The sequence below is a fragment of the Psammomys obesus genome, unplaced genomic scaffold, assembly GCF_907164565.1.
Source record: "Psammomys obesus unplaced genomic scaffold, mPsaObe1.curated_primary_1811, whole genome shotgun sequence".
NCBI classification, from domain to species: Eukaryota; Metazoa; Chordata; class Mammalia; order Rodentia; family Muridae; genus Psammomys; species Psammomys obesus.
The window spans coordinates 1033754-1061740 of record NW_026588368.1 but is presented as its reverse complement, the minus strand read 5'-3'; the positions used below and the strand labels follow the sequence as shown (position 1 = coordinate 1061740).

The following is a 27987-nucleotide window of genomic DNA, read 5'->3' as shown; positions in this document are numbered from 1 at the left end:
TGGAAGAGGGGAAAGGGCTTGGCCCTCTGCAGCATTAGGTGCATCTGGGGGACAGACTAGCCTCCGATCTGATCCTGTCATGTGACTGTCTTTGGAGGATTGAGAACTTACTGAAACTGGCAGGTGTATTTCTGCCACATGAGATGCTACGGGGGCAGTGCTACTTTTTCAAACATACACTAGAGTCACCAGTTAAGCACAGGCTGGTCTCTGTCTAGTCCTCCACTGTTTTGAGACAAAGTTCAGAAGGGTATAGCAGGTGGTAGATGTTGCCTTAATGTAGAAATGAGGAGGCTGGTCTTAGATCCTGTAGATGAAAAATGTATTCCAGGCTGCCTGCTTTGGTCAAAACCCAGTTAGGGCTGGGAACATGGCTCGAGTGAAGGCCTAGTATGCGTGCAGCCCAGTGTGGCATGAACTGTCTAAGGACACTTCCTCCTGATGCGGGGGGGGGGGGGGGGGGGGTGTGCTGTGCATGGTGGGCAAGGGCTCCACCACTTCTCTGCTTTTGCCTGCATGTGTCTGACCCCTTGGAATAGGGATGTCTATTGCTGCCCGGAGTGCTGGGAATTGAACCTGGATCCTGTGGAAGAGCAGCCTGAGTCAATGAGCCATCTTCTGCCCTGTTGCTTTTACATAAAGTCTATAAGTTATTGTGACCTTAAATCTTGTCTTGGCCTCCTAGGCAGCTGGGACAACAGGTCTCTGCCATCGGCCTGACACTGTCAGGACCGAACCTGGGACCTGCACTGAAACTAGCTACTGGAGAGGAGAACCACGAGCAGAGCTTCATGTCTGTTCTTTATTAACTCAGATCACAAAACTGGCGGTGGTGGTGCTCTCCTTTACAACAAAAAAACCTGGCCTGTCATTTTCAGTACAAACTACACACCTCGGGAAGAATACAGACGTTAACACCTGGGTGGTGAGGTTAGAGATGTTTTCAAATAGCAGCCTGAGCCTGCCCAATGACACACACACCATCTTCCCTGTAAACAATTCCTACTCTGCTAATTAAAAATGAGGCATTTGAGTTTCAGGAAGTATAAACTGGTTCTCTTGGGCCTAGGCCCAGAGCTTGCACAGGCTCTACACAGCCCCAGCCATGGCCAGGGTGCTAATGTCTGACATTTGGAGTCCAAAGCAAATGAAGCAGGGAGCCAACCCCCTGCTTGGGTTCTGGTCTCGGACAGACCAGTGCTGGGTTCTAAACACGGAAGGGGTGCGATGTAAGGTTGGTGGAGCATTACCCAACTGTAAAGGACTGTCCTGAGTTAAAGGGCCCAGCTCGGGCACTGGGGCTGAGTAGGGGCCCTAGCAAAGGCACTGAGGCTGAGTGGAAGGACAGCAGAGGCCAAGAAGGCCTATGGGGTAGAAGAGGAAGCTTTTGTTGGACAGCTAGCTGAGTTCCATAGAATCAACGCTGGGGCTGGAGGCTGAGTCTTTTTGGATGCTCTCGAAGAGGGCAGTGAGTTCTGGGTTGGAGCGGATCTGGGCAGAGAAGTCAACCATGCTGGGGCTCTTCCGGACCTCAGGGCTGGTCAGTAGGGCAGCCACTGCCCGCATTGCGGAGCGCTTCAGCTCATCCTGCTTCTCCAGCTCCTGCTTCACAGAACCAGCCTTGACCTGCAGAGGGAGACAGTGTCCTGATTAAGCCTGTTACCATTTTAAAACAGGTTTCAGTTTAATGAAGGCATAATAGCAATCTGATCGATATCAGATTTCATTTTCTCTGCTAATGTGTTGCTACTTGAAAAAAATCACAACTGGGGCTGGGTATGTGGCTCATTTGGTATGCACCTGGCATGCACAAAGCCCTGGGTTTGATGTCCTCAGCAAGGAAAAGGGGCCTGACCCAGCACCACATCAAATATGGTATAGTGGCACACCCAGGAATTCAAGTCTTCTTTGTCTATATGTTGAGCTCCAAGCCAGCCTGGGCTACAGGAGGGTCTGTGTTCCCTGCAACACACACACAAAATGGAAAGAATAACAATTTGGGCCTGTTGGCACAAGTCTATAGTTTCAAATATGTGGAAGACAAGACAGAAGGAAGGAATCACTTGAGATCATTAAATAATTTAAGGTCAACCTGGGGAACAGATTGTTTTTTTAAAGGACAACAAAGCTGCTACTCCGAGTGTCTCTCCAAAAAACTGAAATTCTTGGTCCTCTTTCTGGCTAAATCTAATTCTTTCAAAACTCAGAGAGGGAACTAGGGAGATGGGTCAGTTGATGAAGTACTTAACAAACAAACAAACAAAAAAAAAAAAAAAAAAAAAAAAACAGGCTTCGTGGCGCACTTTAATCCCTGAACTCGGGAGGCAGAGGCAGGTAGATATCTGTGAGTTCCAGGCCAGCCTGGTCTACAAAGAAGACAACTGAAGTCCACCTCTGGCCTCCGCAGAAACAACACATTTGCAACACACATGCATGCCTGCAGGCACGCATGCGCATGTTCTTTCACAGGTCTTCAGTGTGACCAGGAGTTTGCCGGGATTTTCCCAACATTACATGATGCCTTTACCCCACGTTCCCCTCAAGACTTGAGACATTCCGTATAAGCAGTGGCTCTGGCCAGCAGCAGCCAGTCAGTCAGTCAGTCAACCCCAGGAGCCAGGCCTAGCTCCCCAGCTCAGATCTGCAGAGACTGGGGAAGCCAGCATGTATAGCACTGTACCCTGGATCCCTCTCCCAGCCCAACACCCAGGAAGTATTTAATGAAGGAATCACAGCCTGGGAAACTATGGAGACCTGGGCAACAAGAGAACCTTCTAGGGCAACAGCCAGCTTACCACTGTAGTGCACATGGTACAGTGAGTGCTGACTAAACAAACCTGACAGGGGCTCCAGGGCCCAGGCGTGGCAGGGCAGGGCTTACCTTGGCAGTACAGGTGGCTCTGAGTGGCTCCATGAGGCGGTCAACCCGCTGCAGGACAGGCTCAGGACAAAGGGTGGCCAGCCGGGCTAGCGTGATAAAGGTCAGCATCTGGCCCAGGAAGCAAAGAGAATTCTTGGTGAAACAGCACCCACACAGAGCAGCAGATCCAATGGAAAGTGGAGGTTTGCACCCCAGAAACCCACAACCAAGTCCTGCCAGAGCCCTGCCCAAGGCTCCCACCTCTCTGGGTCTTAGTTTTCTATTATGGGGGATGAAGGTCATGATGCTGCATCTTGCCAGCTACTCTTAGCTGTGTGGGGATGGCCGTATAGCAAAAGGCATAGGAGGGGCAGTTCCCTCTGCCATGGAACATAACAGCTCCTCAGCTCCCACTGACACGGGCTTGGACATGCTGCAGTTTAGACAGGCTTTCGGGTGTATCACAAAAGCCCGTGGGCTAGAAGCTTGATCCCAGGATAGCGATGCTGACAGGTGATGGAACCTTCAGCAGGAGGTGGCTAGGTCACTGGAGATGATACAGCTGGAAGGGGTTAATTTAGGTCTCAGAGGACCTGAGTTCCCATAAAAGTAAATGATGAAATGAGCATGCCTCATGCCTGGCTCTACTATGTGAACGTCTGCAGGTGCCTGCCATTGCAATGCCACCTGAGCCACGCAGATGCCAACGCCAGGTTCTGAGCCTTTATAAAAGGTCTAAATAGGCCTCTCCTTAAGAATATCCAGCCACAGGTTATTTTTTTAATAGCAACAAAACACAGTTCAGGTGTGGGGATGCACATGCCTTTAATCCCAGAACTCGGGAGGCAGAGGCAGGTGGATCTCTGTGAGTTCAAGGCCAGCCTTGTCTACATAATGAGTTCCAGGACAGCCAGCGCTTTATAAGAGAAACCTTGTCTAAAACAAAACAAAACAAAACAAAAAAACCAAAAAACTAATAATAATAACAACAACAATAACCAGAAAACAGACTAATACAATGGCAATGTGGGAACTTACCTAGTATTATGGGTTGTTTTCAAAAGAAACAACTGTTTTTCATGTAGAATCTCTTGCTTTTTAAATGTCGGTAACATTTAAAACAAATTAATACAAAGCAAAAATGGCTTAAGCCATTTGAACACTACAGAAGACTTGGATCTAGTGTGCCCAGAGTGCATGCCCTGGGAAACATCTGAGACCTAGTTCCTTGAGTTTTTTTGTTTGGTAGTTTGTTTGGCTTTTATTTCGTTAGTTAGTTAGATCCACCTGCCTCTGCCTCTGCCTCCTGAGTGCTGGGATCAGAGGTGTGCACCACCACTGCCCAGCCAGTTCCTTGTTCTTGATAGGAAGCAGCACAGCTGCCTTCATGGGTACAAGATGGTGGGAAGAACAGGCCAGGGCCTCGTGGTGCCTGGCTCCCCTTGCTCTGAGCCGCCTACCCGGATGTCATAGTGGTCCTTCAGCCCATCCTCCACGTGGTTCAGAAACTCGCAGATGTCCAGCTGGCCCAGGCAGTTCTCCAGCAGGGAGTACATGCACTCGAAGGCGGCCTTCCTCACATCTAGCCCGTCATCTACGGTATGCTTGAAGGGCCCCATCTCCACCTGCAGAAAGAAGGACCGAGGTTTTTGGGGTGCAGAGCCCCTCCCTCTGCAACTCACTCCACCTGCTCAGCACTGCATTCTGGCCCCAAGGCACACCTCACATGTTCAAGCCTTGGGACTCAGCTCAGCCTGCAGCATCCTGTCTCCAGACTGTCATGCCCACTGAGCAGGCAGAGTGTCAGGCCCTTGGGGGGATTTGCATGTGGAGCATTTCCTGCACACTGAAGCACATGTTCTAAGCTGAGCTGTACCCTCTGCTGGACTCCGACACTTTAGGAAGGCTGGGCATATGGTTTGGAGGGTAGAGTGCTTGCCCAGCACGCAAAGACCAGGGTTTGATCTCCGACACTGAATAAACAACACGATGGCACATCTGTAACCCCAGCATTCAGGAGGTGAAGCAGAATTCAGTCATTCTCAGCCTAGATTACGTAAGAAAAAAGCGAAACCCTCAGGAAGAAGGTGCTATTATCAAGCCCACTAAACATACAAGGAAACTAAGACTCAGAGAGGTAAACTGACATGCTCAAGGACATACAGCTGATAACTGGCAGAACCAGACTCGGTCTTTTAACCAAACTCTGAATCTTTTAACCATGAAGTCTGGCGTCTAACAGTAAAGTTTCAGCCTCAAAACCCAACTGAAGAGATTATACAGGTAAGAAGCATGCCCTGTGACCGCAGAGGCAGAGCTTGGTGTAATGGCTCCACCAGAAATGCTGGTGTCACAGGGACTGCAGGAGGCAGTGAGGTGTCCTGTAGACAGCCTGGTTTCAGCCCAGGGGCAGACACTAGGCTTTTGGCCTCCAGAACTCTATCTGATGCCAGGTACAGCAGCACACACCTTTGATCTCAGCATTCAAGAGACAGATGCAAGGGGATAGAGCTCTGCCCCTTTAACTCTCTCCACCAACCTGGCTCTCCTAACCACCTCTCTCCTGGAGGCCAGGCTGAGTGCCTCGGTGGCAGAAGCCAAGGAGGGTGTAGCTGTTTGAGTCCCAGGACTTGAGACTCTGGCTGAGCATCAACAGTCGCTGACGCTGCAGCCCAATAACCCCACGTGCCTGAGACTGGAGGTTCAGGGGGTTGGGTCTGTTTGGATTGTGGTATGTTTGGACATTCAAAGAGACGTCTTGGGGAAGGGACCAATTATAAATATAGACTCCATTTATGTCCAATAAGCGCCTTCTTCATATGCCTGAAGACAGTTTCAGATAGTATTTGTGGGGTGCCTGCATTTTAAACAGGACCTGTCACAGGTGGCATCACACTGGGGACCAGGATGCCCACACTGAACATGTGCCATGAGCATCAGAGCTGCTCTAAGTGCTTAGGGCATATCCCTGTGGCCCAGAGTTCTTCTTACTTATTCTAGGGGATAATGACGCTCAGGGCACTAAAGGGTGCCCAGACTGGACCAAGGCTGGGCATGACATCACTGGGGCCATGCCGCTCTGGTGCCCGTGTGAGCTTCACTTCTAGTCTTCAGTGAGCCTTGCCAGCAAGGAACAGGAGGCTCAAGGGAACAGCTAACAAGGCGCTAGGCCATGCCAGGTGCCCACGCTGCCCCATACCTCTCGGATGAGGTCCCGGCGGATCTTGGTCTCCTGGTAGAGGAGGGGGAGGATTTCATCCAACAGGTCCCGGACCAGTGACGGTTTGTTGTGCACAGCTGAGTTGAAGAAGGTGAGTGTGGCCCGGCGCACATTCAGGTCTGGATCCTGCAGGCTCTCCATGAACTCTGCTGCAGAGTGACAAGACAAAAAAGGTCACAGAAGCAGGACACAAAGCCACCTCCACGCTGGACCTGGAGACCTGGGCACTGTGAGTCACGCAGGCTGAAGGGCAGACACAACACCCTCACAGTCCACCTAAGAATGCCTGCCTTCCGATTAAGAGTGGGCTTCGGCGGCCTTGACCTCCTGGCAGAAGGTCTCTCATGTCTTACTTTTAGGAGTAAGACTTGAGAGCAACTGAAGCATGGGGCTGAGAGCGGGCCAGGAGACAGTTTTATTCTGAGCCAGATCCTCACTGAACAGCACCAGCTCTGTCATCTTCCTGCCTTAGCCTTGGGGATGACAAGGAGCGCCACCTATAGGTAGGGGTCTGAAGCGCTAACCTGCCAGGGCTCCTGAGCAGGCCTTCTGGGAATCTGGCCCATGTTTTATTTATGTGGGATAGTGCCAAGGACGGAACCCAGGGCCTTGCACATGCTGAGCATTTGTGCTACTACTGAGATTCCTCCAGAATAAAGAGCACAGAAACTTGAGCCTACACTGCAACTCATGACCAGAGTGATCTTCACCAGCCACAAGGCATGCTGCTGTCATGTGACCCCGATGTACTGCAGTCTTCTAGCAGTCGGACCTGGGGCCCGCATGGTGCTATGCTGGTTTCTTTCTTTCTTTTTTTTTTAATTTATTTTATTTTATGTGCATTAGTGTGAAGGTGTCAGATCCCTTGGAATTGGTGGTATAGACAGTTGTGAGCTGCCATATCGGTGCTGAGAATTGAACCCGGGTCCTTTGGAAGAGCAGACAGTGCTCTTAACCACTGAGCCATCTCTCCAGCCCCCGCTATGCTGGTTTCTATGGTCCTTCCTGCTTCTGTGAGAACACAGCCTAAGGACTGGACAAGTATGAACCCTCTCTTGGGACTCAGTTTCCTCACTTGTAAAATGGGGCCAGTGCTCTTGACCAGGCTGGGGCTATGAGAATTAACTGATGAGTGTTATCCAAGGGCCTCTCATGGTAACCGACCCAGGGAGCTCAAAACTGAGGATCAAACATGTTAAGGGTGGTGGCCCCTGCCTGTAATCCCAGCACTTGGGGGATAAAGGCAGGATCAGGAGTTCAAGGTCATGCTCATATACAATGAGTTTGAATCCAGCCTGGGCTATATGGCTTCGTTTCTAAAAACAAACCAGATTAGAGGGCCAGAGAGATGAGTCAGCAGTTAAGAGCACTGGTTGTTCTTGCAGAGGACCCAACTTTGGTTCCCAGCACCCACGTGATGGCTCATAATCACCCATAATTCCAGTTTCTGGGGATCGAGTGTCCTTTTCTGATCTCCACAGGCACCAGGCATGCACGTGGCCCACAGCATGTCTTATGTGAAACACTACTGCACATAAGACAAATCTTAAACACACACATATACTAATAAGAATCAAAACAAGGGGCTGGAGAGATGGCTCAGAGGTTAAGAGCACTGGCTGCTCTTCCAGAGGTCCTGAGTTCAATTCCCAGCCACCACATGGCGGCTCACAACCATCTATAATGTGATCTGGTGCCCTCTTCTGGCGTGCAGGTGTACAGGCAGACAGAACATTATATACATAATAAATAAATAAATAAATAAATAAATAAATAAATAAATCAATAAATCTTGAAAGAAAAGAAGGAAAGAAAGAAAAAGAAAGAAGAATCAAATAAAATCAAATCATAATTAGGCAAAACCTAGAGCGCACTAGGGGGCCTCTGGACACACAATCATGGCAGCTCATCAAGGCAGGGAATCTGCCTGAGAGGTCAGGCCATGAGACTGCAACAAGGATACATTTTCCAGCTCAAGTGTAGTCATGCCACTGGCCCTCTGGCCTGCCATAGTGCTCTTGCTTGTGTGTCAGCATCCCATTTTACGGCTGAGATCAAAATGGCCTGCCCTCACTTACTTACGGGTCAATCTTCAAAGCCAAAGCAAGGTAAGCTTCGGCCTCCCTCTACATTCTGCTGGGCTGCCTGCTGGGAGAGGAGGGCTGACTCTGGTATGGCACTGGGCTTTGAAGACAAAAAGCCTGGTCCTGCAGGAGGCTCCAAGGGAGGGCCTGGCCTACCCTGGGAAGGCCCCCCGAGAAGGGCTCCCTCAAACTTGATCATGTGGGGGCTCAGCAGCTCCAGCTTGTTTTTCATCCTCAGGGCCTGTGCATTTAGAGGGCATTTCCCAACCCAGCAAGCTTCTTGCACACACTGGACAGATGAGGAGGCAAGACTCATCAGTAAGAAAGGGCATTTGAGGCCTGCCAGAGCCTTGGTGGGAACACAAGGATTTGAAGGCATATCCCCTCACTCAAGGGTCTGACCTGCTGCCCATCACAGAAAGTTGCTTTTGAGTGTGATCCCCTTGGCTAATTTGTAAGATGTCCTAGCCGTGCTCCAGACCCAGGGTGAGGGGTACTAACTGCAGTCAAGACAACAAAGGGGGGACACCCACCAATGTAGCTCTTCAGGAGGGGGTCGATGGAGTGTGGCTGGTCGGAGATGAGGAACTTGACTGCAGTGATGACCGTGCTCCGGGTGTACGGCTGACCTACAAGACAAGAGGCGACAGCATGGGGCAGGGGGACAACCTACAGGCCTGAAGTCATCAAAACACAGTATACTCTCTCCCTACTTGAGAAACAAGCTCCTCCCAGGAAGTCCCTATGATTGTTCCCCATGGCAGCCTTGAATCTGCCCAGGTCTTCCTCCTGCAGCTAGGAGAGTAAGTGGCTGGGTCTTGGCACACCCTACAGGTGCAAACAGAACCCTAGGACCTGGCGGAAAAGTCCTCCTTGGGCTGAGACCACACTGCATTCTTCAGACATCCTTTCCATTCAATAGCAAAATGAAAATGAAAGCAATGAAGGTGTGGCGGTGATGACCTGTCCCAAGGACCCAGGAGTATCTTCAGGAGTTCAAGGTCAACCCGGGCTACAAAGTGAATCCCTCTGTAGCCTCAAAAACAAACAGAATTATGAAGGACTACTGGTCTGTTTTACACAGGAAAGAGGGGCTCAGAGGAGGCCAAGCTTACATTTAAGGCCACACAGCAGAGGCCAGGGGAGCTGTTGGCAGGCTGGAAGCCAATGGGATCCCCAAAGAACTCAAGTCACAATGTCATAAACACGTCAACAACATAGTCTATATTGAATCTATCCTGTTTTGGAAAAAAAGCTTGCAAGATGGCCCTTGCACTTATTACCAAGCCTGATGACCTGACTTCAAGCCCTGGGGGCCACATGACAGAAGGAGAGAACTGACTTCCATGGGTTGTTCTGTGACTTCTATGTGCATGCCATGGCAGCACGCACACACGTAATTTTTAATTGTTTTTATTTATTTTTATGTGCATTGATATTTTGCCTGCATGTATTCTGTGTGAAGCTGTTGGACCCTGGAGTTATAGGCAGTTGTGAGCTTTCATGTAGGTGCTGGGAATTGAGCCCAGGTCCTCTGGAAGAACAGTCAGTGCTCTTAACTGCCGAGCCACATAATTTTTGAAAAAGGAAATAAAGACAAGAAAAGTCTTCGTATGTTCAGGACAGGCACAATATTTTCCTGGGATATTTTTGATCCCGGTGAGTTAAATCTGTGATTGCAGTCCCCTTGGGTGAGAGAGGTCTGCCTAAGGTAGGAGCACATCAAAAAACCCTGTCCCCTAAGGCTGGAGAGGTGGCTCAGCAGTTAAGAGCACTGGCCACTCTTGCAGAGGACATGGGTTTGTTTCTGAGCACTCACATGGCAGGTCACAGCTGTCTGTAACTCTAGTTCCAGGGCATCTGATGCCTTTTTCTGGCCTCTAAGGGCAATGCATGTGCATGGTGCACAGACATATGTACAGACAAAACACCCTTAACATAAAATAGGTAAAACTTCAAGAAACAAACAACCGAAAACCAAAAACTCCTTATCCCTTTACCCCAGAGACCAAGCCAAAGGAAGCCTGTACATTTCCATCTGGCTTCGTTTTCTTGATTAACAGACATGTGACTCCCTCTCCAATGATCTGCATGAGTTGTATAGATGCTTGGGGACCAACCACCTGCCTCGTGTTGGGCCAACCTGGGCCACTGTGCCCTTACCTGCTGCAAGCTGCTTCCGGAATCGAGGCAGGAGGAAGGGAGGGTTCACAAGCACTAGCTTGGCGATGCACTCAGCCACCACACACCGAGTGCCTTCCTCAGGGCTCTCACAGCGCTGGAAGAGCAGCGCCCACACATCTTCCACATAGGGCTTCAGGTCGTCAGGCTGGGCAGTCCCCAGGGCCTCCCTGAGTGCATGCAGCAGCAGGTACTGCCGCCGGGGCTCCGCCTCTATCTGTGCCAGCAGGAAGGGCAGGAAGTCAGGCAGGTTGCCAGCACCCACACGGCCCAGGGCATACGCGGCGGCAGCCCTCACGTCCTCACTGGGAGACCCCAAGGCTTCCAGAAGCACAGTCTTCAGCTCCCTCTGGGGGCCTGGCCCAGCCACCTGGCCCACCTCAGCCAGGGATAGGAATGCCAAGACTTTGACTCCTGTGCTTGAGTAGGGTGACCTGGCGTCACAGACCAGGCGGCTGGCAGTGCCTGCAGCCTCCTGAGGACAGGCAGCCAAGAGGGCAGCCACACACCGGGCCAGTGAGTGGAACACCTGCTTGTGCAGGCCGGGCCCTTTATCCCCAGTCTGGTTATAAACAGGTGCAGTGAGCAGGCTAATGAGCTCCGAGTACTCCACACATGGAGGGCGGGTTCCCACCAGTGCTTGCAGGAAGCCTTCAGTGGCTGCCAGCACCCCAGCAGGCAGCAAGGGTGAGTGCAGCAACCGCAGCAGCTCCTCCAGGACAGGTCCACTGACTTTGACCATAGAGGCGGGCTGGGCCTGGGTCATCGTGGCGAGGAAGTCAACAGCCAGCTGGGCCACATGCATATCGTTCTCGCTGACCAAAGCAGGCAGCTCAGCCAGGACAGCCTGAACGGCAGGCGGAGGCAGGCCGAGGCCCTGACTCTGAGCCAGAGCATCCAGGGCAGCCAGTGTGGCCAGCCGCAGTGCCCGCTGATTCTTGCGCAGAAACGAGGCCAGGATGGGCAGGGCCTCGGCTAGGATGGGCTGCAGGTCAAGTTGCAGTGGGGACATAGCCACCAGCGTCAGCGCCTTGACAGCAGGCAACCGCGTGATCTCATTCCGTAAGCGGTCCAGGAGAAGCATAAGGGTGGGCTCTAGGTCGTCTCCAAGCCGGTCACCAAGGTGACCCACAAGGTGCCCCACACAAGAGATGGCCCGCTCCTTCACTTCCTGGTCCAGGTCAGTGGCACGGAGTCGCGCCAGAATAGCTGTGGACATCTCTCCAACATATGGCTCAGGGTCCAGCAGTCGAGGACTATCCAGTGGCCACAGTGTCCGTACCAGCTCCTGGAGCACCAGTAAGGCCTCGGCTGCCACTTTGTAGAAAGGGTCAGCCACACAAGCCATCACAGGTGGTAGGAGCGTGGGCAGGTGTGGGTGGAAGGCCTCAGCCGGCTCCGTACCCAGAAGCCCCTGCAGGAAGGCCAGGGCATCCAGCCGAATGGTGGAGGAGCTGGAGTGGTCGGCCAGTGAAAAGACAATACCTGTGGGTAGGAAGCAAGGTTAGGGCTCTTCAGCCTGGCTCAGTCTGAGCAGGCATGTGCACTGGACCAAAGTACCCAAAGCTTCCAGACAGAAGTTTCCAGAGGCCACCAGAGCTGAGGTAAACAAGGCCAGAACTCACCTTAAGCTTGGAAGCAGCCTTGTTCTCTCTGTGGTGGGGGAGGGACCACCATGGGCCATCATCACCCAGGGCAAGCCCAGAAATATTATCTGGGCTCTCAGGGATTGAGGGTTCAAGATAGGGGGTGTAGAAGCAGCCCAGAAAACAGCTAGCCAGCTGCAGCCCAGCCTACCTGACACCAACACAGGCATGTGCTCTGCCAGGCTGCCAGGGAGGACCCCTGCCAGCTCAGTGAGGAGGGTGAAGCAGCCCTGGCGGGTCCGAACATTCCGGTCCTTAAGTTGCCGCTGCAGGGCCTTCATCACGATGGGCACCTGTGGGCAGGTGGGGAGATCAAGATCCAGCCAGGCCTCCCCAAGAAGGATTGCAACAAAGACACCTCAGTGCCCACCAGTCCCCACTAGTCACTTGATTCAGAATCTGCAGCCAGTGATGGCTGCCTCCATCTTGTAAATGAGGAACTGTCAGGCTCGAGGTGACCCAGCAGCCTGGCTGTCACCTCTACCTCTATAAAGGGGAAGCAGAGCCTAGCCGTCTTCAGCACGTGGTCCCTTCTCTTTACCTAGACAATTTCCCCATCTACCCCTGGATCCAGTGGCGTTGGTGCCACCCTAATCTGCTACACCCACTCCAGCGTCGCCAGTGGAGCATATCAATAGATTGTGCTACAGGGCGGGAGACACGCTTTCTTCGGAAATTCGCTCCCTGGAGGTCAATAGCAGGTCTCCCCGACCACCTAAGTTAAAAAGACGCAGACTAGGGTCTCTACGCTTTTTCAGTCATGGTTATGGGGCTGGATTAATGAGTTTTTTGATCTTTCTCTATGATTCCTGAAACAGCACAATTAACTACTCAAGGAAATATAGTTTTGATAGATTACCAAAAGCTTTAATAAGAATAGGGTAGAAGAAAAGTAGTTTTAAGAGAAGTAGTGAATTAGATTTAGTATTAAAAGCATTATAAGAATAGTGAAAAAATAATGGGCTCCTTAGGAAAAAATAGCATGAGAAGTACAGCTGGCTCGAGCTTGCCCCCCTTTAGTGTCTTGTTCCTAGGGAAGATGGTAAATCTTTAGCAAGACATATGGGAGGATGGTTAACAAAGGTGTATTTAGACTTTGATGCAGAGAAAGATTTTGGCAGGCATCTGACTTAGCTCCTGACTTTCTTCTTCATTGGTTAGCAATAATGAAACTGCATTTGAGGTTTCTTTCCCTTTGTTTGCTTTGATCAAAAAGTTTTCAGGCCAAGATTTCTTGTGGGCACTGCTTTATGTTTGACTACATTTTTGAGTTAAAATGTAAACTTTGTATTCTTGGTAAAAATCTAAGTGTTCTGGGAAATATGCCAACTTTAAGGTGTTTCCTTATGTAATTACTATAAAATTATTAGCCTGACTTCAGTAAAGTTACAGCAGGGTCAAAACCATCTCGGTGTGGTCTCTGACTGTCATTCACCTGAAACTGTGCCTTCCTGACATCCAAACCTCTGATTTTGCCGTGGACGCAGGGAGCCTGACTGGGCTGGTCCGTGGCACTAATCTATCTCTGATCCAGCTGGCACATTTCCCAACTACCTAGTGACCCAGCCTAGGCATATACTACAGTTTGGATAAAGCTTGTGTCCCATAAGGACTCACATGTTGGAAGCCTGGTCCCTAGTGTGGTGGTGGTACTAGGAAGAGGAGGGACCTTTAAAAGGTGGCATTATCAGGAAGTCACTAAAAAAGGATGAAATAATTCTCTTGGACAGGTTTAGTATAAAATAAGGGCTTAGCCCTCACTGTTCCAGCTTCCTGCCTGCCATGGGATCCCTTCTGTATTATTTTCATGCTGCCTGCAAAGATGTCACACAGCTAAAGCAATCCACACCAGGGCAGGGACCATGCTTTTTGGACTCTGTGTTTCAAACCTGAGCTAAGTAAGCCTCTTTTCTTAGAGGGACATAGGCTCTGGCATTATTACACTAACAGCAAATTCACGACTTAAAGCCAGTAAGGACTTCAACCATAATTGTACAGAGATGTAGAAGTTCCCTTCTCTTCAGTATCCCCTATCCCAGGACCAAGGATGAAGCAGGGGTCCATCTGAACACCGAGGCTGGGCACAGAAAGGTGCTCACACCACCTCTCTCAGTAAGTGAAGGGATGGGAGTGGGGAGGAAGAACGGAAGGAGGGTGGGTAAGAACACAGCCCACCTGTGCCCGAAGCATGTTAAGGTTGCTGCCAGTCTGGGTAGGCTCCTCCACAGCCTCCAGCCATCCCCTAGGGGGCCGTGTATGTTGCAGCAACATGATGTAAGCCCCGAAGATGTCTGTCTTGACGTTCTCTTCCCGTTCCTTGAAGCGGCGGATGAGCGCTGGTGCCAGAGTGCAGTGGAAGTCGGACAGGAGGTCGGGCCGAGAGCTGATCAGGGCCGTCACGCACTTGGCTGCTGCTCGGCGCACCTTCCAACTCATGTCCTCATCGTCACTGTACTCGTCCTCACTCTCTGGGGCAGGAGTCAGACACACAGAGCCGTGACTCAGATCAGCCCTGCCCTGGGCTTCACCTTCTGATCAGTGGGAATGCCAGCTCCCTTGGTGAACACCCGTGGGGTGCCCAGGATGGCAGTGCACCCTTCGATGCACAATCACTCCTGTGGGGCAAGGATCATTCCCCATCACAGAGAAAAGAACTGGGACCAAGAGACAAGAAGTGGCTTGATTCACTGTATGACTGCCTACACGTCAGCACAGCCCTTCCTGCCTCCAGATCTTTGTCTGACTACATCAAGGAAGAAAATGGACTGCTACGCTGACTCAGGCCTCTAATCCAAGCACTGGAGAGGTGGGATGGAAGGATCATAAGTTCAAGGCCAGCATGGAATACTTAGTGAGACACTGCCCTGTTCTAAAAATGAACGACATGGCCTCCGAGTATGTAGTGGAGACATGGAGAAGCTCTCTGGTCCATCCTCTGGCTTCAGGTCTGGCCCTTTCATTTACGGGATTTCCAAAGAGAAAGGCAGCCTTCCTGTGGCCTCCGTGCTAACCCAGTCCTGGTCAATCACAGGCTCTGATCTCAAAGGTGTTCAGAGAGACAAACACCAAAGAAAGAACAGATATGTGAGGCCTTCTGCTCTATAAGCCTGAGAATTTGCAGATCACAACCTATGAGAACAAAGGAGCTACTGGCCCCATTTTACAGACCTTAAGATTAAGGCTCAGAGAGGGTGAGAGACCTCCTCAGGGAACAACCCCATCCACCTCCCGAGGGGAGAATGTAAGACTCTGAGGTGACAGGCACCCCTCTTCATCCTGGATCTGAGACCAGGTGTTCCTACTCTGCCATTCCATAGTTAAGTAAGACTCAGAAAGCAAAAAAATCCGGACAAGCTGCAGTAGGCAGTGCCCATTGGTTAGCTCAGCACATATCTACTTTAACTGACCCTGTGCCACCCCTCAAGAAAATCCCTAGCTCTCTACTACTGTTAAGAAAGTACTCAGCATCTGGCTTAGCATTCAAGGCTTCCGGAATGCCTATCTGATTTTGTTTCAGGTCCCCACAGGGCCTGAAGCCCCTAGGCTTCATGTGTACCTTGCCTTTACGAAATCTGAGTGATGTAGAGGACTCCAAGAAAGGACCTCAGGGAAGAAGCCACTGAGCCCTCATCTGGACTTGTCTCCTCCAAGTACCCAACATTCTACCTCTAGCTTTGGCACTGAACTGAAAGCATCATCCTGAAAACTACTTATAAAAATAGTAGCTGAAGGTGGAAAGTCTGTCAGAGCTGGTCCCTAATCCTGGCTACGTCATTTCTGGATGTTTCCTCTGCTTCCCTGTCTGAAATAGGAGTATGATTCCCTCTAGGTTTCAGGGTCACTATGAGGAATATGAAGGGAAAGGCTTAGAATACCAGTGGCTGCTCAGGAAGTGAGAATTGTCCTTTGGGACTTGTGGGAGCATCTGAGGGTAGTCACACATACTCTACACATCCCATTCCCGGCCTTAAGTCACCTCTAAATACAAAACACTTGATACGTAAGCATCCTAACAGCAGCCATCACACCACTGTCTATGTGTTGAGTATAGACCAGCTTCTTTCCCCAAGTATTTTTGGTCCCAGCTATTTAACTGGGCAGGCAGGAGGATGACTACACTGCCTTCCTCACAGCTAGAAAAGAGCAACATCCATCCAGGCAGGCCTGATGGAGCCGCTGCTTTGGCCACCCTGCCCTGCTTTCCCTCACAACAGGCTGTCCACCTACCTTGCTCACTGAATTCACTGTCCTCAGTCTCCATCTGCTCTTCATCCTCGTCACTGTCATGGTTGTAGTTGGGGTCATACTTCATGTACTGGAGGCAGAGGCTGGTCACGTTGGGAACATGAGGGTCCATCTTCTTGGGACACCTGAGGGACAAGGAGGGGTGACCTCACTGGATTCCAGTGTGACAGAGCAAGGGTAGGATCTAAAAAGTCCCAAGAGCCAACTGTTTTGAGGCTGGCATTCTGTCTCCTCATCCCTACCAATGCCCCATAGAGCTCCCCTGCCTGTCTTCTGGTGCAGCTGCACACTCACTTTCTTAGGAAGGCCTCAAAAGCCTGGAGGCAGGACTCTCTCAGCTCCTCGTCATCCAGGTTGCAGAACTCCTCCACCAAGGGCACCAGGCGGTCCAGGTGGGCCCCTGCAGAGCCAAAGGGTCACCAAAGTACACAGACCTTCCCTCAGTCACCAGCCCATAGCCTCAGCCCAACTCTGCCCTTGCAGGGCTGACTGAATTTAGAGGCAAGCTGAGGGGATCTGCCTGGCTGCTACCTGTGTGTCATGGGGCTGCGGGCCTCTGGCAAAGACTGATCATCATGGTGTGGAAACCTGCTGGAGGATGTGTGTGTGCACTGTGTGTTCAAATGCTGATCTCTGTACCCAGAGATCTGGCTGCAGTAGGGACTTTGGCATCGTCATTATTATGAAGCATCTTCTGCCTTAGCGTGTTGCAGGAGAGGATAAGGCAGGACTTCTGGGCAAAGAAGAGAAGGGAGGAGGAGGGGCAAGGAAGAGGAGTGGGAGGAAAGGAGAGACAGAGGGTCTCAGGTGGGATCTGAGGAGGCACTACAGGGATAGAGAAAGAAGAGCCGGGTGAGACTAAGGTGGCTAGGAAGTATACCAGGCCAGCATTGGCGGGTTAGAACGGCTCGGTATCTGCCCAGCTATAGAGGCTGAAGCTTTTTAATACATATAACAGGTCTCTGTGTCATCATTCAGGATGACATCATTCAGGGCAGGCATAGAACGCTGTACTTTTACAGAAACCAGTGAACAATGATGCAGGTAAAGCTGAGGCCTGGTCCTTGCGCAGATGGGGCTTGTATGTTTCAGTCACTATGAGAGCTGTGCCTTATTCCTACACTAAGGTGTGAGCTGCAGATGGGAGAGCAAGAGAGGCCTCTGCCTCGTCCCCAGGCTTTAGAACAGTGGTTCTCAACCTTCCTGATGCTGCGACCCACCACCCTGTGGTGGCCCCAGCCACAAAATTAGTTTCGTTGCCACTTCATAACTGTGATTTCGCTGTTACGGGTCATAATGTAAATATCTGTGTTTCCCAATGGTCTTAGGTGACCCCTGTGAAAAAGTCATTCTACCTGCAAAGGGGTCTCAACCCAGAGGTTGAGATGAGGACTGTTTCCTGAGTGGATCTACTAGCCTAGCCCTCTTTCAGCCACCCCCATCCAACTCTGCACGAAGGAATATGCTAAGCAGGAGACATCCCTTCTAAGTGTATTTTATTATATATGTATGTGTAAGTTGCCTAAGGACGGCAAGAGGGTGTCAGGTCTGTTAGAGCTACAATTACTGGCATTTGTTGGCAGCCTGATGCTGATGCTGGAACCTGAACTCTAGTCCTCATGACTGAGCAGCAAACACACTTAACCACTAAGCCATCTCTCCAGCTTCTGAGACACTCCTTTATACACCTTTTTGGGTCCTTGGGACCTCAGTTTGAATATCATAACATGATATTCAACCAAACATGAGCCCAAGTCTAAGCCTATTCAGCCTCTTTTCCAGATCCATGCTAGGCAAGGAGAAGCTGCTGAGGGTGGGAGCCAGGAGATGGGAGGGCTGGTTTATGCTATTTATCCCTATCTACTCTCACTGTCTTGTTCTAATTTGTTCTAAACACCTGCCTATCGTGTCTGTGGCTAACACCATATCTGATGAAGCGTGGTGGCATCACCTTCATTCTGAGGTGGCTATCTGAGGAAAGGCAGAGGCAGAGATGGAAATTGGGGGCTGGGGGAGGCATGGTGGGAATGCTGAGTGTTTTGACTGTGACGTGAGGTCACAGGTGTGTGGTGGTGCACACTTTAAACATTGTGGCTAACTGTAGATCTATTATTCTTAATAAAAACGGAAAGACTCCAAACCTAGCTCACAGGTTCCTGCCTGTGAAAGCAGAAAGCTCGAACACATTCTATATAAGGGTTTGATATAATGACTTGCAAGGACTACCCTGAACCTCCAGGTCACAGAAGTCACTCCCAGAAGACCACACGCAAGAGACATAAGACCAGGAAAAGGAAAGCCTATTTATACTCCTGCTAGGCTCACAACCCCTGCCCCCACCCACCGGGTCCTACCCAGAACTTTGTTCCAGCCCCCTCACCTAGGCGGTGGCCTGCCTGGCGGCCCACGCTGCCCAAACACTGGATCAGGGTACGAATGGCTGTGGGGCTGGCGGGCGCGCGTGGGCCGGGCAGCCGGTCCACTAAGTGGTCAGCGAGCTCCACGAAGAGGTCCGTGCTGCAGGTGGCTGCTAGGTAACCGAGCGCCCCAACCGCGCGCTTGCGCACAGCCAGGCGTGGGCTGCTCAGCTGGGGCAGTAGGCAGTGCAGCAGGCTGGCGTGGAAGGTGCCCAGTGGGGCACCTAGCCTGGGGACGGGACAGGAGGAAATGTTAGGCCAGGCACCTCATGCAGGCAGCTTGCGTCTGCAGCCCCATTCTCTCTGTACCTCCTACTTATGATATTCAAAGACCCCTGGGAAGGGGCAAGGAACCCCTCCAACTGTGAGGAGTGACCGAACTACTCACTACAGGAAAGTAATTGGAAAGAGACTGCGAAAGAGACTTCCTTCTGAACGCTCCTCAGTCAACATCCTAAGTCCTAGACCTGGGCCCAGGTGTCCAATCTCTCAGCTCCAGGAGCAGTGGGCTGGATATGGGGGCTCCAGTGAGGATGTTCCAAATTCTTGGGAACCTGAGGTTTGCCTCAGGATCCATCCCCACAAGTCTACCCTCCTTACAGAGACTGAATGGTACAAGATCTAACAGACTAGATCACTCTTCCCTTAATCCCACCACGGCTCCCCAGTGTCCTGTGGAATTGAACTCAGGATCTCTGGAAGAGCAGCCAGTGCTCCTAACTTCTGAACCAACTCTCCAGGCCCCCTTCTAATCTTTTAATCAGAAGGACAATCTGCATCAGTGTCTCCTTGAGCCCTAAACCTGAAACTTTCCACAATTTTCTCCTGCTTCTTCCCTCTGTGATGCTTTTAGATCTACTCAGGCCCCCTGAAGCCTCAGCTACTAAGAGGACCCTGTCCTGCAACTATGCTGGGGTCTTTTGGGCTTGGGCCCTGCACTTGACCTAATCACTCAAATATTATATTCAGTTGCCCACCTGCCTGGGAATCCCTCCCCAGGAGCGATGCAGGCCCGCTGCCAGGCTAGCACCTGACTTTTCCTGCCCCCAGAGCAAACGCACAAGCCACGGGAGGCTTACTGACTGTGTGACCCTGGACTAATGACCTCCCGGAGCCTGCTCCATAGTGTGACACTGCTGCTTTTCTTTGCACAGCTGCTGGGCAACTAAGGCGTCGTAAGCACAGGGCCTGCCATTCAGGCCACTCCTCTCAATCCTGCCTGTCCACCTGTTTTGCCCAAAGTGGCCTTGCTCACCTGCTCAGCATGTCAGAGAGGATGTCCAGGGCTTCCAGCTGCACAGCCACGTCCTCCTGCTGGGCGATGGCACTGGTGAGCTGGCCTGTGATCTTGCGGCACACATTGATAGCCAGCCCCGAGCCTATGAAGGGCATGAGAGGGCAGGGTAAGGCCTTGGGCTGGAAAGGCAGCTCCCAACTCTGGCATGCTTGTGTCGTGGCTGTGTTCCTGAACCCACAACCCCCAGAAGCCAGTGGTCCAAGAAAGCCTGGGCTTTGGTGGTTGAAGGTCTCAAGGTCCTAAAGAACAACTACAGGAATCAGCTAGGGAAGCTGACAAACCAATGCTGAGTGGCTGGCTGGCTCACAAACTTACCCCAGGGAGAGGGAAGCGTTAAATACTTCTTTTCCCAGGCCGTTGCTGCTAGCAATGGCCAGGTGACACAGCTCCAGTGGAATAGAATCCATTGGGAAAAAGTGTCTTTTCTTCCAAAGGGGAGCGAACATGGACAAAGAATGAGACCCTGTCAGAATGACTTACAGAACAACTGCTACAAGAATGGAGGTGGCTAGGCCTGGCACACGTAAGTCCCTGCGTTTGCTCTCCAGCACTATCACCAGAAAAAAAAGGAGGAAGTGGAAGAGGAGGAGGAAGCAAAGGAGGAGGAGGAGGAGTAGCAGCAGGGGCGGTTCAGAGATCATGGCAGGTCTTTAAGCTGCTGTGAGTTCTCATTCTTGTGGCTGGAAGCATTCCTAACAAACAGGCAGCCAGGATTTTAAACTGATCTGGGTCTGAATTCCTTACCACGCAGGGACAACAGCTTCTCTGAGTCCTTTTTATTTCTTATGTCTCACTATTCAGCCCTGGTTGTCCTGGAACTATACAGATCAGGCTAACCTCAAACTCATACTGCCTCTTCTTCCAGAGTGCAGGGATTAAAGGTGTGTACCTTTAATATAAATGATATTCAATGTGTAGGTGTAAGCACTGTGTGAGGTAAAACAGAAAGCACACAGGAGCCACACCGTGAACACAGGTGTGGGCTTCCCAGAGAGGAATGACCTGGCCCTAGTATCTGAGACATAGCCCAGGGCCTGGGTACCTGTGGCGGCTGGAGGCAGCTCTGAGAGGACGGTCTTCAGGCCGATGCCAGCGATGTCACGGAGCTGCTCCTTGTCTGACCGCATGTTGGCACAAAGGGTGTCCACAATGGTCTCCACTTGGTACTCCTTCACCTTGCCCACCAGGGGGCCCAGGCTGAGACAGAGGAAAGAAAGGAAAAGCGTCTAAAAGACCCAGGCATGCCTTACGTCAGGCTGCTTGCTTTGGTCCTCTCAAGTTTGTGGGGACACGAGCTGACGAAAAGACCTCAGTTCAACAGGGGACCCTTTTCTGCTACGAAAGGAGTGCACCCCCAAGCCTGTGATTTGCATCTCACCCAAAGCCCCACAGTGCCCCAAAGTGACACCTGGGCTGGTGTCACATACCCCAGGGGATTACTAAACAGATTGCTGGGCCATCCCAGAGGTTCTAGGTGAGGCCTTCCAATGCACGACTAATTGGTCTCCACTTGCTTTTGCTGGTCACCATCCTGAGATCTGGAGCCTTATTTCTCAAAGCCTGGTGGCAGATCATCACCTGGAGATCTGTCAAGGCTGCGGAACCCCCTTTGCAGGCTTTCTTCCCCCACCCTCTTCCTTACTTCCCTTCCCACTTCCTGGATCACGTCCCACAAACTTAGATTTGAACTCATGGCGCAGGGTCTACCTCTGAGGGACGCGGGCTAAGCCGCTGTCCAGCCCTGTGGTGGGCCCAAGAACTGCCTGCTGGTTCTCACAGGCTGTTTCCTAGGAGCGATGGCCCGCCCTCCAGTCACGCCCACTGCACTCACCACTTGACGGCCAGGTTCTGCACCTCCCCGCTCCTGTCCTCCAGGAGCCGCAGCACAATCCTCACCACCTTGCGCTCACTGTCCTCGTCCAGCTGGATGGAGTCTTTCTGCAACTCTGACATCAGGTCACTGGTAGCCATGAACCTGGTGTTGGGGTGAGGGAGAGAGAGGGCTGTCTAGCAGCTTCTAGGCCCTGACAGATTGGTGTACTATCTCGGAGTTCCCCAAAAGTAAACCTCAGGGCAAGGGTTCAAAGGCAGGTGGGTAACCAGGGCTGTGGGCAGAGACACCTCAACTAGACCAACTCCTAGAGGGTGGGAGGGTGAAACAGAGGACTGGCTAAATTAGTGTCTCTTACACTTCCTAGTGCTGCAAACACAGTTCCTCATGTTGTGGTGACCCCAACCATAAAATTATTTCACTGCTACTCCATAACTGTAATGTTGCTACTGTTAGGAATAAAAAAATGTAAATATCTGATATGCGAGATATCTGATATGAGACCCTCCGAGGGGGCTCGACCTGCAGGTTGAGAACCACTGGGCTAAATGCTCATTGCCTGGGGGTTGGGGGAGGGGCTCCTGCCACTGCCATTTGAAAAATAAGAATCTGTGCAAGTCACTTGCCCCCCCACCCAACCCTTAGCTTACCTGTTTGAAAACCGAGGATGGATGGGCTGGGGTGGCTCAGTGTCTAAGAGCACTTGCCGGCCAGGCAACGGTGGTGTTCACCTTTAATCCCAGCACTCGGGAGGCAGAGGTAGGCAAAGGTGGGCAGATTTACATAGTGAGGTCAAGGGCAGCCAGGACTACACAGAGAAACCCTGTTTCAGAGGCCCTGGGTTTGGTTCCCAGCACCCACAACAGATGACTCACAACCATCCGTAACTTTAGTTCCAGGTCCTGACCTTCTTTTCCATCCTCCATGGGCATTGTATACACAGTATACACTCACGCACAGAAAATAAAAATATCTTTGTAAAATATCCTTTTTTCCTTTTTATAATTTATTTATTTTTTATTTGATGTACAATGGTGCTTTGCCTGTGGGCATGTCCAATCCCCTGGAACTGGAGTTACAGATGTTGTACAACACCATGTGGGTGCTGGGAATTGAACCTGGGTCCTCTGGAAGAACAGCCGGTGCTCTCAACCGCTGAGCCATCTCTTTAGCCCCCTTAAAAAAAATCTTTTTAAATTTAGGGGGAAAAAAAGAAAACAAATGTGAATTAGAGTTGCACTCTGATTATAGCGTTGCGGGGTCCACGATACATACCCAGCAAATGCCATATGTCATTCACATCTCATTGTAACAGGTGGCCTGTGAATGCCTGAGTGTGAGACAGACCCTGGCAGAGTCAGGTGTGGAAAAGAAGCACCTCTAGATGCATAGATGCACACTGTTGAGACACCATGCCCCTGGCAAGCACTCTGAATCCACACCCCTCATGCACGGGGCTTGTTCATCACGGCAAACCCTGCTGCAGCCTCAGCACAAAGGGAGACGTTCTGGTCTAAGAACATGTATTTCCAAGTTCTTAGGTGGTGCCCAGGGACAACCCTGGTTAATTGTTTGTTTTGGTTTCGGTTTTACTTTGTAGCTTCAAACTCATGAAAATCCCCCTGCCTCAAGTGCTAGAATTACAGTCACAGGCCACTATGCCTGGCTAGTCATGAACGCTTTAAAAGCCACACTGATGGGTATCTGGCATATTTTGAAGACGGGAGCCAACAGCTGACCAATACACTCCTTAGCCATAGGAGCAGAGCCAAGGGCTTCAGAGCCCCCAGTCTTTGAGGCCTTCTGGAAAAGACCTGCAGCTCTGTCCTGAGCATTTGGCTGGCAACGGGAGTTCAAGTCAGAAGGCAATAGAGAATGGGGCTGAAGGGGCCTCACAAGCCATCACTCCTGCTAAAATGAATAGGATACAGCAGAGGACTTAGCTGGCTGTCCTCAGGCTGTGTGCAGCTTGCAAACACGCTTTCCCCAGGGCAATTTGCTCATCAAGATCTGAACGCCATTTAAATGACTTCTCTCCTGGAGACAGAAGCTCTAAATATGGCTGAGTCCCTACCTAGCACAGTAACTGCAGAAGTCATGTGCCCTTTCTCCAGTGCACCTATCTCCACAGGTCACCATGCTTGCTAGCTTTTGCTAGCACCTGGAAAATGAGCCAGGGCAGGAGAAATGCTATAAAGAGGAGTCCAAAGAAAGGCAGCTTCCTGTCCCAGTCTCCTAGGGTAAAATCTGTCACCGCTGGAGTGGGGTCCCAAGCCTCATATTGCCAGCCAGGACCTGCTGTTTGATGTCATGGCAGCCCACAGAGCCTAAAGGGACCCTGTCCTTGCCACCATTTCTTAATTTTAACAGCTAGATCAGCTTGAAGCTACTGAGAAAAGGCAGGAAGCTGAGCTGGAAGAGAGGAGGGTGTTCTTGCCATCGCATCTACCACCCAGGTGCTTGAAGATGAAAGATGTTTGCTCTGGAGCCTTTCTGAAGTTCTGTTGCACAGGGCCCAGATAACAATGTTCCTGTCAAACTCTTATTCACTCACTGCCTCTGGCAGGATTCCTACTGCTGTGATGAACACCATGGCCCAAAGCAAGTTGGGGAAGAAAGGCTTTATTTCAGCTAGCACTTCCACACCACAGACCACCATTGAAGAAAGCCAGGGCAGGAACTCAAGGCAGGAACCTGGAAGCAGGAACTGAGACAGAGGCCATAGAGGTTTAAAGGCGTGCCCCTGCAAGCCTAGAGAAGCTATGGAGGAATGCTGCTTCCTGGCTTGTGGCCCATGGCTCTTTCAGTCTGCTTTCTTATATACCTTAGAACCATCTGCCCAGGGTTGGTATCACTCACAAGGAGCTGTGCCCTCCCCAATCGATTACGAATTAATTAATTAATTAATCGATTACGAATTAAGAAAATGTACTACAGTTTTATCTGTAGGTCAATCTCACGGAGGCATTTTCTCGATTATGGTTCCCTCTTCTCAGCCAACTTCAGGTTGTGCCAACCTGACCAAAAACCAACTAGCAGAGCCAGCAAGAGTTGAACGCAAACGTTTCTGATTCAGGGATGATCTCGACCACTGTGATCTACACACACCTAAGCATTACGGTTTCCCTAGACTGGTCACTTCAGGACTGTGCACCCCTCCACGACAGCACCTCTCTCCTGTGCAGCAATGAGTGAGAGCACTTCATCAGACCACGACTGCCACAGACACACACACACACACACACACACACACACAGACACACATGTACAGACATACAACACCCCTACACACATACAAAACACCCACAGACACCATGCACATGCACACAGAGACAAATACACACATATCTGAATACACATACTTCCACACAGGTACACACAAACGCATATACTTAATTCTGCACACATACATCTTGCATACAAATTGCATGCACACAAATCCTTGGCACCTAGAAGATTCACCCCCGACACTCCAAGCTCAGCAAAGAACAAGTCTGACAAGGGAAAAGGGTGAGGGCAGGAGAGTGAGTGCTCAACAGAGCTTAGAGCAGTGGTATGGGTTGCAACCCCTTTCGGGGTGGGGGGTGTCACCTATCAGATATCCTGTGTATCAGGTATTTACATCACGATCCATAACAGTAGCAAAATTACAGTCATGAAGCAGCAACAAAATAATTTTATGCTGGGGGATGAGGAACCGTATTAAAGGGTCCCAGCATTAGAAAGGTTGAGAAGCACAGACTAAGAGCCAAACAGCCTTGTGGAAAACCCAAACCCAGAAATCGACAGCCAGAAAGAAACCTCAGCATTTCAAACACCTTAGTGCTGCAGACATCACTTTCGGAGGAAACGCCATGGTGCTGGGGTGGTGGTGATAATAACTTGAAAGGCTAGAGCTCCAAAACAGAGTGAGGCTTTACATAAACATACCTGTCTTGCTTTATCAGCGGGCAGATTTTGGCCAGCGGCCTCCCTGACCCTGAGTCTCGGTTTTTCCATATATAGAACGGAAATTGTCTTTGCCCCTTTCCCACAGCATCCCAAGGGCTTTTACTAGATCGATCTGAGACAGGTAGGCTCTGAGAAGTTACACGGCACCAGAGAAGACCAGAATGAGGTGCGTCTCCTCAAACAGTAGTGTCAAACAGAATTTACAGGATTTGTAAATTCCTGCCAGATCTCTCAAGTTCCTGGTTTTCCCTGTCTGAGTCTGAGCCCCAAGCAAAACTGGGAACCAAGGCTTGCCGTCCCTTGCCTAGAACCCCAGTCAGTCATTCCTCTCTGGGAACCGTAAACCATGGGCTCCTGTCATCTGAGAGGCAGCACTCTGGGATACTGGGCCACATGGTGCCTGGACAGCTGGTTGGGGGACTCAGGCTCCTGGTATTCAAACTTTTAAAAATAGACACTATTCTCATATGCTCAAGCTGGTTTTAAGTGTCCTCGAGGCTGCTGGCAGGGACAGGTTTAAAGGGCTTCTCAGGCCCTGGCTGGTACGACCAACTCCCTGATAGGCCCAGGGGACATTCCCTCAGCCCTGGCAGGCCGTGTGACTTTGAGTAAGCCAAAGGCCCCTCCAGGCCTCTGGAGAACAGGAAGAACCTAGGCTCAGAGGACACTCTACTAGGGCCTACCCCATTTAGGCACTTACCTGGTACCTAAATCACAGAGTATAAGCAGCCTCAGCTTCAGGAGGGGTGGAGTAATTTGCCTGTCACTTACAGAGCCAGTAAGGGATGGCTGCCAAGATCTGGAGCCAGCGCAAAGGGTACAAAACCTTACTACCCCCACGGGGCTTGGGGCTGCAGAGAGATTTTGAGGAATGGATTTACAGGACACAGTAAACCTCACACACAGACAGGCTTCAGGGACCCCCCCTGATGGGCTAGATTCAGAACCTCGCTGACATCTCCACCTCTGCTTGGTCCTATCTTCGGCCCTTTATGTCCCCAAACCTCAGTTTCCCTGCTTGTAAAAGGAGAAATAACTAATGTGACAGAGGACTCAGAGTGGGTGCAGTATCCTGTCAACTTGAGGGTACAGAACTGGCTACAGGACCATGGGCCAACCCTTTTTTGTCACTGAGCCTCAGTTTCCCCTGCAAGATGAGGGGCTGCACCAGATATTCCCATCCTTCTTGGCATCTCTGTTTCTGTGTCTCTGGGACGCTTGCAGAGAAGGGAAAGAGAAAGAAAATGGGGGAGAGAGGTAGCCCTCAGCTCAACTTTTGCTTCCTGCTCTAAACCATGATTAACTTAACCTCTTGGAAGAGGAGGGGGAATGAGGAATATGGAATGGAGAAGTGGGAGGGGATGAAGGGAAAGAGATGAAAGAAAGAAAAGTTAAGGTTAGGAGACCCACCCGGAAGGGGTACAGGCTGGGAGGAATGGGGTAACCTAGAGACTGGGCAAGAAGTGTGGGTTTCGGAAACGGATAGCCCTGTTTAGGAAGGGGTCTGTTTCAGTGAAGGTCAGAGTTCAATGGGGGTCAGAGGAGGACTGTACTGGGTTCCAAGGAGAGGACGACGGGATCTTCACTGGAGAGCCTGGGGGGCGCCTGGTGTGGGGGACTTGGGAGCCCAGCACAGCCAAGGCGGGAAGAGGCTGGGGGCGGGGCTGTTGCAACAGGGCAGCAGGCCCAGCCAGGCCCGGGCGAAGAAGCCGGAGGGGGCTCCCGCAGGGGGCTGCAAGGGGCCAGGAAGGGTAGGGAGCGGTCGGGACGGGATGAGGCCCCTGAAAACGAGCCCCGGGCCGCCGCAGGGCGCACCTGAAGTCCTTGTCGCTGGACGTCATCTTCTCCAGCAGGCTGGAGATGTGGAAGGCAGTGGTACTCATCCTGGCTGCTCCGCGGGCTGCGGGCGGGAGCGAATATGGCGGCGAGGCCTCCCCTCCCCTCAGCCACGCCCCTCCTCTCGGCCACGCCCCTTCGGTCTCCCTTACGCCCATGTCCCGGGAAGGGCTTCTCCCGGAGAATTCTGCTCCGCGTGGGTTCGTACACTCCAGAGACAGGGAGCTCACCATCAAGCCCGGACCACACCTTCTCCTGGTTTTGCCTTGTGGACCCCTTCAGTTTGTTCGACGGCACTCACGCGTGCTTGGACATGGGATGGCAGTTCTAGGTTCTACCAGGCTACACTTCTCTGAGCCCCAAATTTCTCATCTACAAGCATTCGGGAAACAGGAGCTGTTAAGCAAAGCTCGTCAAGC

General features: G+C 51.3%; 1 protein-coding gene across 1 annotated transcript; it reads right to left on the bottom strand.

The window, feature by feature from the left end:
- Positions 1 to 788: 788 nt before the first annotated feature.
- Positions 789 to 27651, bottom strand: Cand2 (cullin associated and neddylation dissociated 2 (putative)). Its single transcript, XM_055604197.1, has 15 exons — positions 27548 to 27651; positions 21782 to 21925; positions 20993 to 21147; positions 19909 to 20032; positions 18617 to 18882; positions 16531 to 16636; positions 16219 to 16361; positions 14167 to 14459; positions 12143 to 12284; positions 10328 to 11830; positions 8698 to 8793; positions 6060 to 6229; positions 4321 to 4485; positions 2882 to 2989; positions 789 to 1626 (listed from the first exon to the last, which is right to left on the bottom strand). The coding sequence occupies exons 1-15, from the start codon at positions 27613 to 27615 to the stop codon at positions 1399 to 1401; spliced, it is 3711 nt and encodes a 1236-aa protein (XP_055460172.1). The 5' UTR covers positions 27616 to 27651; the 3' UTR covers positions 789 to 1398.
- Between the last annotated feature and the right edge of the window lie 336 nt (positions 27652 to 27987).

What these genes read in the sequence shown, in the direction of transcription:
- Cand2 (XM_055604197.1), bottom strand. Translation starts at nt 27,615, where the DNA reads ATGAGTACCACTGCCTTCCACATCTCCAGCCTGCTGGAGAAGATGACG. An exon ending in CTCTCTGACATGCTGAGCAG is followed by an intron (nt 18,883 to 19,908) that starts GTGAGCAAGGCC and finishes TCCCGTCCCCAG; the next exon opens with GCTAGGTGCCCCACTGGGCA. An exon ending in CCGGAAGCAGCTTGCAGCAG is followed by an intron (nt 8,794 to 10,327) that starts GTAAGGGCACAG and finishes CTTGTCTTGTAG; the next exon opens with GTCAGCCGTACACCCGGAGC.